The 13,543-nt window shown below is 42.4% G+C and overlaps 1 protein-coding gene across 2 annotated transcripts in view; it reads left to right on the top strand.

Moving 5' to 3' along the window:
• The window catches only part of LOC135530437 (phospholipid-transporting ATPase ABCA3-like), an 89,596-nt gene that overhangs the window by 22,461 nt on the left and 53,592 nt on the right, over positions 1–13,543 (top strand). For both annotated transcript variants that reach the window (XM_064958763.1, XM_064958761.1), the window contains 3 exons: positions 6,836–7,001; positions 12,958–13,217; positions 13,287–13,403. In XM_064958763.1, the coding sequence (XP_064814835.1) occupies positions 6,836–7,001; positions 12,958–13,217; positions 13,287–13,403 (543 nt within the window). The remainder of the gene's footprint in view (positions 1–6,835; positions 7,002–12,957; positions 13,218–13,286; positions 13,404–13,543) is intronic.

Genomic DNA, 13,543 nt, shown 5'->3' with positions numbered 1-13,543 from the left:
TCGATAGTCTAAGAGTTTAACCACGTGGGATGGTTAAAAGATTCAGCCATCTACTTAAACCTTAGCTTATACTCAGGTTTATGGCCTCTACTCAAACCTTGGCCCTCTCGTGGTAAGCTGGTCTGCAACCTTTAGCCATCTCGTAATTAAGGTAAGCTCGGTCTCCTCTCAAACCTTGGCCCTCTCGTTATCGAGGTAAGCTGGTCTGGCGATAGAAAACCCGGGTGAGGGTTTTATTCGGAAGAGCAGAAAAGGGCCTGTCCCATGACGCCAGACCATAACTGTGCTCATGGGCGGTCCTCTGATTTAGTTAAACTCCAAAGGGAATTGGAGTTTCCTTCATTAAACAGTCCAAAATCACATTACACAATTTCACAAACAGTTCCATCCTCACCCATTCATTTTATACAACAATTAGATGTAAGCCTCATAACTGAGGCTATTTTATAAACAGCGTTATGGTAATGTGGCCATATTGTCTTTCATGAGTTTCACAAAATTGTACCAAACGCACCAGTTCGTAGTTGGATTCTTCACCGATCTTTCATACCTTCTCCAGAACATAAATGTTGTTCGGTTCTCCAGTTCTGTGAGGTGGAAGAAATTCCTTTGTTCTCTCTGACACTCACTCTCTCTATACTCTGGCCATGAGGAGGTAATCTCCTCCAGGAATTTACAACCTGCGGTTGCAGCAGCCTGAGTGTAGGAGACGGAGAGAGGGGGATGGTGCTCGCTATACCCAAAGAGGGCAACGTCATGACACACTGTAGACCCAAACTGCTACCGACCTATATCTATCCTACCCTGCCTTTCTAAGGACTTCAAATGCCAAGTTAACCTCTAGCGTCGAGCAATCCCGTATCCGGGAGCGTAATCACAGCCTCAAGCTCATTAGCACAACGCAACGTTAACTATTTTTGAAAATCGCAAATGAAATGAAATAAATATATTGGCTCACATGCTTAGCCTTTTGTTAACCTCTTGAAACTCTGGGGGCGCAATTTCATTTTTAGATGAAAAACGTTCCCGTTTTAAACAAGATATTTTGTCACAAAAAGATGCACAACTATGCATATAATTGATAGCTTTGGAAAGAAAACACTGAATTTTCCAGAACTGCAAAGATATTGTCTGTGGGTGCCCTAGAACAGGAGCTACAGGCAAAACCAAGATGAAACGGCAACCAGGAAATGAGCAGGATTTTTGAGGCTCTGTTTTCCATTGTCTCCTTATATGGCTGTGAATGCGACAGGAATGAGCCTGCCCTATCTATCGTTTCCCCAAGGTGTCTGCAGCATTGTGACGTATTTGTAGGCATATCATTGGAAGATTGACCATAAGAGACTACATTTTCCAGGTGTCCGCCCGGTGTCCTCCGTCGAAATTGGTGCGTCATTTTCAGCTGCTGGTATTTTTCCATGGGATTCTGAGGGGAAAGCAGGCTTCCACGAACGGCATATCAATGAAGAGATATGTGAAAAAACACCTTGAGGATTGATTCTAAACAACATTTGCCATGTTTCGGTCGATATTATGGAGTTAATTTGGAAAAAGTTTGACGTTTTGGTGACTGAATTTTCGGTTCGTTTCGGTAGCCAAATGTGATGTACAAAACGGAGCGATTTCTCCTACACAAAGATTCTTTCAGGAAAAACTGAACATTTGCTATGTAACTGAGAGTCTCTTCATTGAAAACATCCGAAGTTCTTCAAAGGTAAATGATTTTATTTATTTGGTTATCTGGTTTTTGTGAAAATGTTGCGTGCTAAATGCTACGCAAAATGCTAAGCTAGCTTGCAATACTCTTACACAAATGCTTGATTTGCTATGGTTCAAAAGCATATTTTGAAAATCTGAGATAAAAGTGTTGTTAAGAAAAGGCTAAGCTTGAGAGCAGGCATATTATTTTCATTTCATTTGCGATTTTCAGAAATCGTTAACGTTGCGTTATGCTAATGAGCCTGAGGCTGTATTCACGATCCCGGATCCGGGATGGGTAGTATCAAGAGTTAACAACACTGTCATCTCAGATTTTCAAAATATGCTTTTCAACCATAGCTACACAAGCATTTGTGTAAGAGTATTGAAAGCTAGCATAGCATTAAGCCTAGCATTCAGCAGGCAACATTTTCACAAAACAAGAAAAGCATTCAAATAAAATCCTTTACCTTTGAAGAACTTCGGATGTTTTCAATGAGGAGACTCTCAGTTAGATAGCAAATGTTCAGTTTTTCCAAAAAGATTATTTGTGTAGGAGAAATCACTCTGTTTTGTTCATCACGTTTGGCTAAGAAAACCCCCCGAAAATTCAGTCATTACAACGCCACACTTTTTTCCAAATTAACTCCATAATATCGACAGAAACATGGCAAACATTGTTTAGAATCAATCCTCAAGGTGTTTTTCACATATCTTTTCGGTGATAAATCATTCGTGGCAGTTGCCTTTCTCTTCTGAACCAAATGGAAACGTGCATGCAGCTGGAGATTACCCAATAATTTTGACGGAGGACACCAGGCGGACACCTGGTAAATGTAGTCTCTTATGGTCAATCTTCCAATGATATGCCTACAAATACGTCACAATGCTGCAGACACCTTGGGGAAACGACAAAGTGTTGGGTCATTTCCTTGCGCATTCACAGCCATATAAGGAGACATTGGAACACAGCGCATTCAAAATCTGGGGCATTTCCTGTATGAAATTTCATCTTGGTTTCGCTTGTAGCATTAGTTCTCGGGCACTCACAGACAATATCTTTGCAGTTTTGGAAACGTCAGAGTGTTTTCTTTCCAAAGCTATCAATTACATGCATAGTCTAGCATCTTTTTGTGACAAAATATCTTGTTTAAAACGGGAACGTTTTTTTTATCCAAAAATTAAAAGAGCGCCCCCTATATCGAAGAAGTTAACAGATCACCGACCTTTTCGAATCCCACCGTACCTTCTCCGCTATATAATCTGGTTTCCGAGCTGGTCATGAGTGCACCTCAGCCACGCTCAAGGTCCTAAACGATATCATAACCGCCATTGATAAGAGACAATACTGTGCAGCTGTATTCATCGACCTGGCCAAGGCTTTCGACTCTGTCAATCACCACATTCTTATCGGCAGACTCAATAGCCTTGGTTTCTCAAATGACTGTTGTGGGAGCAAATGTAACACATAGACAAAAGCATAAGATGTATAGAATAGCTGAACACTAAAAACAGACCACATGAAGAGAAGGACACATAGGTGACAGAATAGCTGGACATACCAAGGCCAGAGGGATATACAAAGGAGGGGGTCAGTCAAATGACTAACTGATGACCAATAGACATAGTTCGCATATTTTTAGGACCTAGAGACGCTAGAAACTGAGGAGACACATTGTCTGCTGACCCTAGATAATACACAAACAAAAGAATGGTTTTAGCTAAGTGCTGTGCCAAAGCATATGGTTGTAAAATAGAGGAATGTATAGTATTTTTAGTATAGTTGGACACGCTAGAAACTGAGGAGACACAGTCTGCTGATCTTAGATAATACACAAACAAAAGAATGCCTTTAGCTAAGTGCAGGAACAAAGCAAGGGTCTTGTCATCATTATAATCTGACGGAAAGCAGGTATGGGCGTTATTGAGCTGAACAGGGATGCACGGATTGGAATGTAACTTTATTTGCATTTGGGATGGGCTCATATGCAATATGTGGATAAATACTGGAGCCGGGGCTCTGGAAAGTGGAGTGTGTTCCGCGGACCATCCCGGCTTGTAATACTTTTGTTTTAAAGCCGAATTGATTTCACAAGTTCTGTAATGCGTTGTATTTGATCCGATTTTCCACTACACTGTCTCGCCTGGTTCACCAACTACTTCTCAGAGTTCAGTGTGTCAAATTAGAGGGCCTGTTGTCTGGACCTCTGGCAGGCTATATGGGGGTTCCACAGGGTTCAAACTTCGGGCTGACTCTTTTCTCTGTATACATCAGTGATGTTGCTCTTGCTGCTGGTGATTCTCTGATCCACCTCTACGCAGACGACATACTTCTGGCCCTTCTTTGGACACTGTGTTAGCTAACCTCCAGACGAGCTTCAATGCCATACAACTCTCCTTCCGTGACCTCCAACTGCTCTTAAATGCAAGTAAAACTAAATGCATGCTATTCAACCGATCGCTGCCCACACCTGCCCGCCCGTCCAATCGCTACTCTGGATGGTTCTGACTTAGAATATGTGAACAACTACAAATACCTAGGTGTCTGGATAGACTGTAAACTCTCCAGACTCACATTAAGCATCTGGGGCGGCAGGGGAGCCTAGTGGTTAGAGCGTTGGACTAGTAACCGGAAGGTTGCAAGTTCAAACCCCCGAGCTGACAATGTACAAATCTTAACAGGCAGTTAACCCACTGTTCCTAGGCCATCATTGAAAATAAGAATTTGTTCTGAACTGACTGAATAAATCTCCAATCCAAAATTACATCTAGAATCGGCTTACTATTTCGCAGCAAAGCATCCTTCACTCTTGCTGCCAAACATATCCTCGTAAAACTGACCATTGACTTCGGCGATGTCATTTACAGGATAGCCTCCAACACTCAGAAAATTGGATGCAGTCTAGCACAGTGCCATCTGTTTTGTCACCAAAGCCCCATATACCACCCACCACTGCGACCTGTATGCTCTCGTTGGCTGGCCCTCGCTACTGGCTAACCTACTGGCTACTGGTCATCTCTAAGTCTTTACTATGTAAAGCCCTGCCTTATCTCAGCTCACTTGTCACCATAGCAACACCCACCCGTAGCACGCTCTCCAGAAGGTATATTTCACTGGTCACCCCTAAGCCAATTCCTCTTCGGCCGCCTTTCTTTCCAGTTCTCTGCTGCCAATGACTGGAATGAACTGCAAAAATCACTGAAGCTGGAGACTCCCTCACTAGCTTTAAGCACCAGCTGTCAGAGCAGCTCACAGATCACTGCACCTGTACATAGCCCATATGTGTATAGCCTAACCAACTACCTCATCCCCATACTGTTATTTTTTTTGCTCCTTTGCACCCCAGTATCTCTACTTGCACATTCATCTTCTGCACATCTATCACTCCAGTGTTTAATTGCTATATTGTAATTATATTGCCACTATGGCCTATTTGCCTTACTTCTCTTCTCCTACCTCATTTGCACACACTGTAAATATACTTTTTCTATTGTATTATTGACTGTATGCTTGTTTTGTTTATTCCATGTGTAACTCTGTGTTGTTTTGTCGCACTGCTATGCTTTTTCTTGGCCAGGTCGCAGTTGTACATGAGAACTTATTCTCAACTGGCCTACCTGGTCAAATAAAGGTGAAATAAAAAATAAATAACAGTATGTGTGTGACCAGTCAACTTCACTGTACTTTAACCTAGGGTGAGCACATTTTAAAATGCCCAAAAGCGGGACAATGGTATGATTTTACGGGACATTCGTGGGACAGTGTAGCCTACACCTGAATCATTTTCCCACACACATCTCCCTACCGCAGCACCCAGTGAACTAATTGAAGTGTACCTTGCCTACACATTTTTCCTCACACAAAATTCTGGCTGTATTTTGCCAAGGAATCATTGCTGGTTTGTCTTAGGAAATGTTTAACAGTTAGGAAGAGAGACTTTTAACACGGTATTGATTGAAGCAGCAGCAAATATGTTGAATGAGCAACTAATGAGCATGGACAGCCTCACAAGTTTGCCAAAATGACCTTATATCTTTGTCTAATATGACTATTTACTGACATTAGTAGCTCTTCGTTACACACAATTTTTGTTAGTAGTTAATTAACAGTCCTCCAAGTTTAGCTGGAATTTAGCCCAAAAGGTTTTGACAAATGTGATTGGTTGATGATATGACATTGGCCTATGTTTCTTCTTGTGTTGCGCATAATATCAGATCTCAACAACGATTGGAGAAGTGTTTAACATCACCAGCACCACATCCTTGATATTTATCTTGTCGTAAGCTCAACGTGACTTCAAACAAGACCGGTTGGAATGTCACTTCTCAGCAAATGAATAGGAAGTCTGACTGAAATACGTGACAAATGTACCTTTTTTCTAAATTAGTGATGTTTTCATTTGTTGGTAAAATGCGGGACATGATTGTTTGGTTGTGGGACGAAAGGCCAAAATGCAGGACTGTACCGTACAATCTGGGACATGTGGTCACCCTAATTGAACCTTGAACCCTGAATCAGCTCTTTGTTTACATATGAAAGCATCTGGTTCTCACTAACGGTATTATTGCCCCTCAATCAAATACAATAATCCTGTAGTCACCTGCAGTCCAGCCAAATCCTTGACATGCTAACCTTTAACCACACTTTAGTATTTCCTCCTGGTTTGAGGCTATACAGAACGTTTGCATCTGAGGATGCTCTTGAGCCAAAAGGGGTTGCCTATAGAGACAGAAAGCGGCAGACCTCGACACACCAAAAGTGTTTTTTAACCTGTGCAGCGGGAATGACCTGCTGGAAGGAAGTCAGGAAAAAGAGAGGAGAATTCCCTGGTTGGGTTGATGGACACCATCCTCCCTATGGAGATTTAACTCTGTCACCCTCTCCCTGTGTCAGTGGAATGTGTTGGTGATTAGGTGTGTGTTGGGCAGAGAGGTCTGACTGAGGTCTGAAAGTCAATATATATCAAAAATTCTTAACAGGGCGTGTTTTTTTTTTTTTACCCTGGATCAATATATATAATCTTACCTTTCACATCTACAAAAAGAAAATACACACTTCCAGTTGTTCATAATCTTTCTCTCTTTTACTCTCTATTTCTTTCCCTCCCTCCTCTCCTCCTCCTCCTGTCCCCTACAGGTCAGCTACCACCTGCGGTTCAGCTTTAGTCCCCGTAATGCCCCGGCCAAGGAGAAGTCTGAGCTAAACATCAACAATGACTTTGACTGGCACACCCTCAACTTGTTCCCCCTCTTCCAACTGCCCGGGCCCAGGGAGCAGTACGACCTCCAGGGGGGCACGCCTGGTGAGCCTGTACCCTAATTTTAACCCTTAAGCTTAACATAGCCTTTGTACTCGTGAGGATGTGGGTAATGTCCCCACAATGGAGAATGTTCCTTGTTTTACTATCCCTGAGGGGACTTTGAGGGATTTCCAGCACCCGTGAGAATAATATTAAATATATATATATATATGATGCACACACACACAGTGGGACACAAAAGTATTTAGTCAGCCACCAATTGTGCAAGTTCTCCCACTTAAAAAGATGAGGCCTGTAATTGTCATCATAGGTACACTCCAACTACGACAGACAAAATTTAAATTCCCCCCCCCCAGAAAATCACATTGTAGGGTTTTTAATGAATTTATTTGCAAATTATGGTGGAAAATAAGTATTTGGTCAATAACAAAAGTTTATCTCAATACAACAAAGGCTATATAACAGAGGTCAAACATTTTTCTGTAAGTCTTCACAAGGTTTTCACACACTGTTGCTGGTATTTTGGCCCATTCCTCCATGCAGATCTCCTCTAGAGCAGTGATGTTTTGGGGCTGTTGCTGGACAACACGGACTTTCAACTCCCTCCAAAGATTTTCTATGGGGTTGAGATCTGGAGACTGGCTCGGCCACTCCAGGACCTTGAAATGCTTCTTATGAAGCCACTCCTTCGTTGCCCTGGCGGTGTGTTTGGGATCATTGTCATGCTGAAAGACCCAGCCATGTTTCATCGTCAATGCCCTTGCTGATGGAGGTTTTCACTCAAAATCTCACGATACATGGCCCCATTCATTCTTTCCTTTACACGGATCAGTCGTCCTGGTCCCTTTGCAGAGGAACAGCCCCAAAGCATGATGTTTCCACCCCCATGCTTCACAGTAGGTATGGTGTTCTTTGGATGCAACTCGGCATTCTTTGTCCTCCAAACACGACGAGTTGAGTTTTTACCAAAAAGTTCTATTTTGGTTTCAGCTGACCATATGACATTCTCCCAATCTTCTTCTGGATCATCCAAATGCTCTCTAGCAAACTTCAGACGGGCCTGGACATGTACTGGCTTAAGCAGGGGGACACGTCTGGCACTGCAGGATTTGAGTCCTGTGTTACTGATGGTAGGCTTTGTTACTTTGGTCCCAGCTCTCTGCAGGTCATTCACTAGGTCCCCCCGTGTGGTTCTGGGATTTTTGCTCACCGTTCTTGTGATCATTTTGACCCCACGGGGTGAGATCTTGCGTGGAGCCCCAGATCGAGGGAGATTATCAGTGGTCTTGTATGTCTTCCATTTCCTAATAATTGCTCCCACAGTTGATTTCTTCAAACCAAGCTGCTTACCTATTGCAGATTCAGTCTTCCCAGCCTGGTGCAGGTCTACAATTTTGTTTCTGGTGTCCTTTGACAGCTCTTTGGTCTTGGCCATAGTGGAGTTTGGAGTGTGACTGTTTGAGGTTGTGGACAGGTGTCTTTTATACTGATAACAAGTTCAAACAGGTGTAATTAATACAGGTAACGAGTGGAGGACAGAGGAGCCTCTTAAAGAAGGAGTTACAGGTATGTGAGAGCCGGAAATCTTGCTTGTTTGTAGGTGACCAAATACTTATTTTCCATCATAATTTGCAAATAAATTCATTAAAAATCCTACAATGTGATTTTCTGGATTTATTTTCTTCTCATTTTGTCTGTCATAGTTGAAGTGTACATATGATGAAAATTACAGGCCTCTCTCATCTTTTAAGTGGGTGAACTTGCACAATTGGTGGCTGACTAAATACTTTTTTGCCCCACTGTGTATACACACACACATAAACACAGTCTCGGGCTTCATATGTTTGTGTTTGCCTGTTCATATTGCCTGTGTACATGTTAAGACAGATTACTGATAAGACAGACAGAGCGAAGAGAGAGAGAGAGAGAGAGAGAGTGAGGGAAAGTGTTGAAAGACAAGGGTGGTGAGGGCGGGGGAAGACGTGAAATGGGAATGATACATTCGGAGCGGGTCAGAAGGAATTGGAGAGAAGGGTATCAAAGTATTTTTATGGGTGACCGTCCATTCCAATCATTTCTGTAATAAAAATATTTTGCCTTGACAATCCTGATTATTTGACAGGGCAGAGGAGCAATATAATATTTATAATATTTAAAAGGTAAGTACACCATTATACACTCACTGGATGAGAACTCCAGGGTTGTGTTCATTAGGCACCAAATGGACTGAAACCGGGAGTAACTATCTGGACTGGTCCAATAAGAAATACTCCTTTTTGTGTTCCGTTGCGAAACATATTCATTTGCGTGCCCTAATGAACACCACCCTGATCTGTCATCCATGTTGGTTAATCAGACATTATTGACAGTGAATATTTTCAAGCATAAACACAGTAAATAAAGTAAACAAACACCAAGTGTTTCTGCAGGCTCCTTCGGGAACAGTGGATCAGAGCCAGATATGAGAGGAAGGAGTTTGTGTGTGTGGAGAGACCGTAGCTGTCTGAAGTAGAGGTCGACCGATTATGATTTTTCAACACCGATACCGATTATTGGAGGACCAAAAAGCCAGTACCGATTTTAATCGGCCGATTTAATAAATACATACATTTAAAATATAAAAAAACGTATTTGTAATAATGACAATTACAACAATACTGAATTAACACTTATTTTAACTTAATACATCAATAAAATCAATTTAGGCTCAAGTAGATAATGAAACATGTTCAATCAAACAAAGTGTTGGAGAAGAAAGTAAAAGTGCAATATGTGCCATGTAAGAAAGCTAACGTTTCAGTTCCTTGCTCAGAACATGAGAACATATGAAAGCTGGTGGTTCCTTTTAACATGAGTCTTCAATATTCCCAGGTAAGAAGTTTTAGGTTGTAGTTATTATAGGACTATTTCACTCTATACCATTTGTATTTCATTAACCTTTGACTATTGGATGTTCTTATAGGCACTTTAGTATTGCCAGTGTAACAGTATAGCTTCCGTCCCACTCCTCGCTCCTCCCTGGGCTCAAACCAGCAACACAATGACAACAGCCACCACATCGAAGCAGCGTTACCCATGCAGAGCAAGGTAAACAACCACCCCAAGGCTCAGAGCGAGTGAAGTTTGAAATGCTATTAGCGCGCGCTAACTAGCCAGCCATTTCACTTTGGTCACACCAGCCTCATCTCGGGAGTTGATAGGCTTGAAGTCATAAACAGCGCAATGCTTGACGCACAACAAAGAGCTGCTGGCAAAACGCACTAAAGTGCTGTTTGGATGAATGTTTACGCGCCTGCTTCTGCCTACCACCGCTCAGTCAGATACTTGTATGCTTGTATGCTCAGTCAGATTATATGCAACAAAGGACACGCTAGACAATATCTGGTAATATCATCAACCATGTGTAGTTAACTAGTGATTATGATTGATTGATTGTTTGTTATAAGATAAGTTTAATGCTAGCTAGCAACTTACCTTGGCCTACTGCATTTGCGTAACTGGCAGTCTCCTTGTGGAGTGCAACGAGAGAGGCAGGTCGTTATTGCTTTGGACTAGTTAACTGTAAGGTTGCAAGATTGGATCCCCGAGCTGACAAGGTGAAAATCTGTCTTTCTGCCCCTGAACGAGGCAGTTAACCCACCGTTCCTAGTCCGTCATTGAACATAAGAATGTGTTCTTAACTGACTTGCCTAGTTAAATAAAGATTAAATGTTTATGTAAAAATACAAAATCGGCGCCCAAAAATATTGATTTCCAATTGTTATGAAATTGGCCCTAAATAATCGGCCATTCCGATTAATTGGTCGACCTCTAGTCTGAAGCATGACAAACACTTTTTTTATTGTTATTAAACACAACTCTACTTTGCATGAAAGTGACCCCTAAGTGGCATATACAATATAACATGTAAACCTGTACTCCTTCACAGGAGGGTTTAACCAACTGCCACAGTCAGGTGCACTGTCATTATCTCGTGTTCACATATCACACACTCGATGGGAGAGCTTTAGCTATTTGCACAGCCCCTTGAAAGATAACCTTTCCTCCTTGCTCCCGCTACGTTCCCATGGCAACCCTTGCTCTGTGTCACAGGGCAACAGTGTTTGGCTGAGCCCTGTAATCTAGTGATACCCCCTTGTCACACTACCTTTCTAACCCAAATGGTATTTTTCACAGCTTTGCCTTCATCATCAGGAAACTTTTTTTTTTGTCTTTTTTTTGTCCATCCATATATATTCACTTTTCTCTCTGATAAATGGTGACGGCTCAGATATTTTTTAAATATTTTCCAAAATATATCCAGAAACGATGGTGGTGGTGGCTGTGGTTGCGTAACAAGTTGTGTATTAAATTGAGAATAGGATGTTGTTGAGATTTGCCCCATCTCTTTGCTCATGGCTCCAGATCCTCCATCTTAGACCCTGCCCTTTTGATTCCCTTCCTCCTTCCTCTTTGAAGCTATGTCAATATTCTGACTCTCAAAAGAGGAAGAGATGATGAACGAGTGACGAGAACAGAGGAGAACTGGTTCTGGTGTTCTCTACTGAGCCATACCTTTGATCTCAAATTAAGTGGCTGTGTTAATGTGTCTCCAATGGGAGATATCAGGGTCATATTTATTAAAGCACACAATGGAAAACATTTACGAAAATGTTTCAGTGTTAAAATAAATAATTGGTGCCTAATGAATATGGCCCAAGGCTCGCCTAGAGGAAACCATTCCAGTCTACTTGACAATAACCACAAAGAGTTTCAGTCAGAATTCATGAATTTTTAAATATGGATTAAAATGTAAAAGTGTTCATCATTACTGAGGCCTACCTCCTGCCTCTTTCAGCTGTCTATCCCTTCATCAGTTCAGATTATTCAGTGAGTAGCTGTTGTCAACATTTTCAGATCAGAATATGTTAAAATGGTGGGGTTAAGGAATGATCTGGTAAAAAGGTCAGAATGAGTCCTCATTTCCTGTTTATCTCCATGGTAATGGAAGAGTGTCATACTTAGAACCAGTTGTTTTTTCCCCACCAGTATACAGTATGACATGAACAGGAAAAACAATGGGCCCAAGGTATAGACGCCGAGAATGGGCCCTAGTAAGATGGCGCTGGAGAATGCAGGCAGATGTTTTAAGTGGCCCCAGCCGATAATTTTTTTTGTTTGTTGTTCATATGCGTTGTTTGTAACACATTGTTTTACTTATTTTGTACATAATGTTGCCGCTACCGTCTCTTATGACCGAAAATAACTTCTAGACCACAGGACTGTGATTACTCACCACGGACTAGCAGAATCCTTTTTTCCCTTTCATGACTCTGACGATCCTGACGTAAAGACTATACTGCTTCCTCGGGAACAGGCCCCGATCCCCGTGATCTGCGTGAAGAGGAGGCGTAGAATTAGGGGCCGACGGTCTTGCTGCCATCTGAGAATTTGTAGGCTATTGAAGAAACACCCACTTCACTCTGCTCGCAAACGTGCAATCTTTGGAGAATAAAATCGCAGAGTTACGGGGAAGATTAAACTGCCAACTACCAAAAACTGTAACATCTTATGCTTCACGGAGTTGTGGCTGAATGACGACAATATTATCATACAGCTGGCTGGTTATACGATGTACCGGCAGGATAGAACATAGGCGTCTGGTAAGACGAGGGGCGGCGGTCTATGTATTTTTGTAAACAACAGCCGGTGCATGATATCTAAGGAAGTCTCGAGCTATTGTTCGCCTGAGAGTTTTCATCTTTATTCTTTGTAGCTGTTTACATACCACCACAGACTGATGCTGGCACTAACGCTGAACTGAATGAGCTGTATTCCGCCATAAGCAAACAGGAAAACATGACTTGGGTTTCACAGACTAACATTGTCAGGAGACTTATTAAAGAACCTCCCCTAGGCTGTAGCACATGTTTGTGCTGATCCATGGGGAGTGCACAAGGGCCCACATTGTGAGAATTGGGATGTCGTTATTCTAACATAACCCGATTCCTCTCCGTAGGTTATTTCCGCGAGGGCTTCCTGGCAGTGCAGCATGCGGTCAACCAGGCAATCATGCGTTCCTATAACAGCACAGGAGCAGCCTGGCTCCTCTCCCACACCCGGGTGGTCCTCCGCCGATTCCCCTTCCCGCCGTTCATGTACGATGTGTTCATCCTGGCCATCCAGAACCAGCTGCCCCTCCTCCTGGTGCTGAGCCTCACCTATACCTCTCTGAACATCGTGAGGGCCGTGGTGCAGGAGAAGGAGAGGAAGCTCAAGGTGGGTGAGGTGGAGTGATTACCTGTCAGTCAAACAAACGGTCCATCTCACTCTACTTACTCTCTACAGGAGTACATGCGGATGATGGGCCTCAGTAACTGGCTGCACTGGACGGCCTGGTTCCTCATGTTCTTCCTCTTCCTCGCCATCTCCATGTTCTTCGTCACGCTGCTCTTCTGCATCAAGGTGAGTTTGCACTTTACCTAACGGTTATGTTATAAAACACAAACAAAACACTTAACTAGTCTTTTCTTTCTATTGCTTTGAGGAGGGGAATTATTTTTCATTCAGTGTGTTTAGTATTCATGATGATAATGATGTTCTTT

This window comes from Oncorhynchus masou, unplaced genomic scaffold (assembly GCF_036934945.1).
Source record: "Oncorhynchus masou masou isolate Uvic2021 unplaced genomic scaffold, UVic_Omas_1.1 unplaced_scaffold_1342, whole genome shotgun sequence".
In the NCBI taxonomy this organism is placed as follows: domain Eukaryota; kingdom Metazoa; phylum Chordata; class Actinopteri; order Salmoniformes; family Salmonidae; genus Oncorhynchus; species Oncorhynchus masou.
Note: the sequence above shows the minus strand (reverse complement) of the source record. Positions and strands in the feature narration are given on the sequence as shown.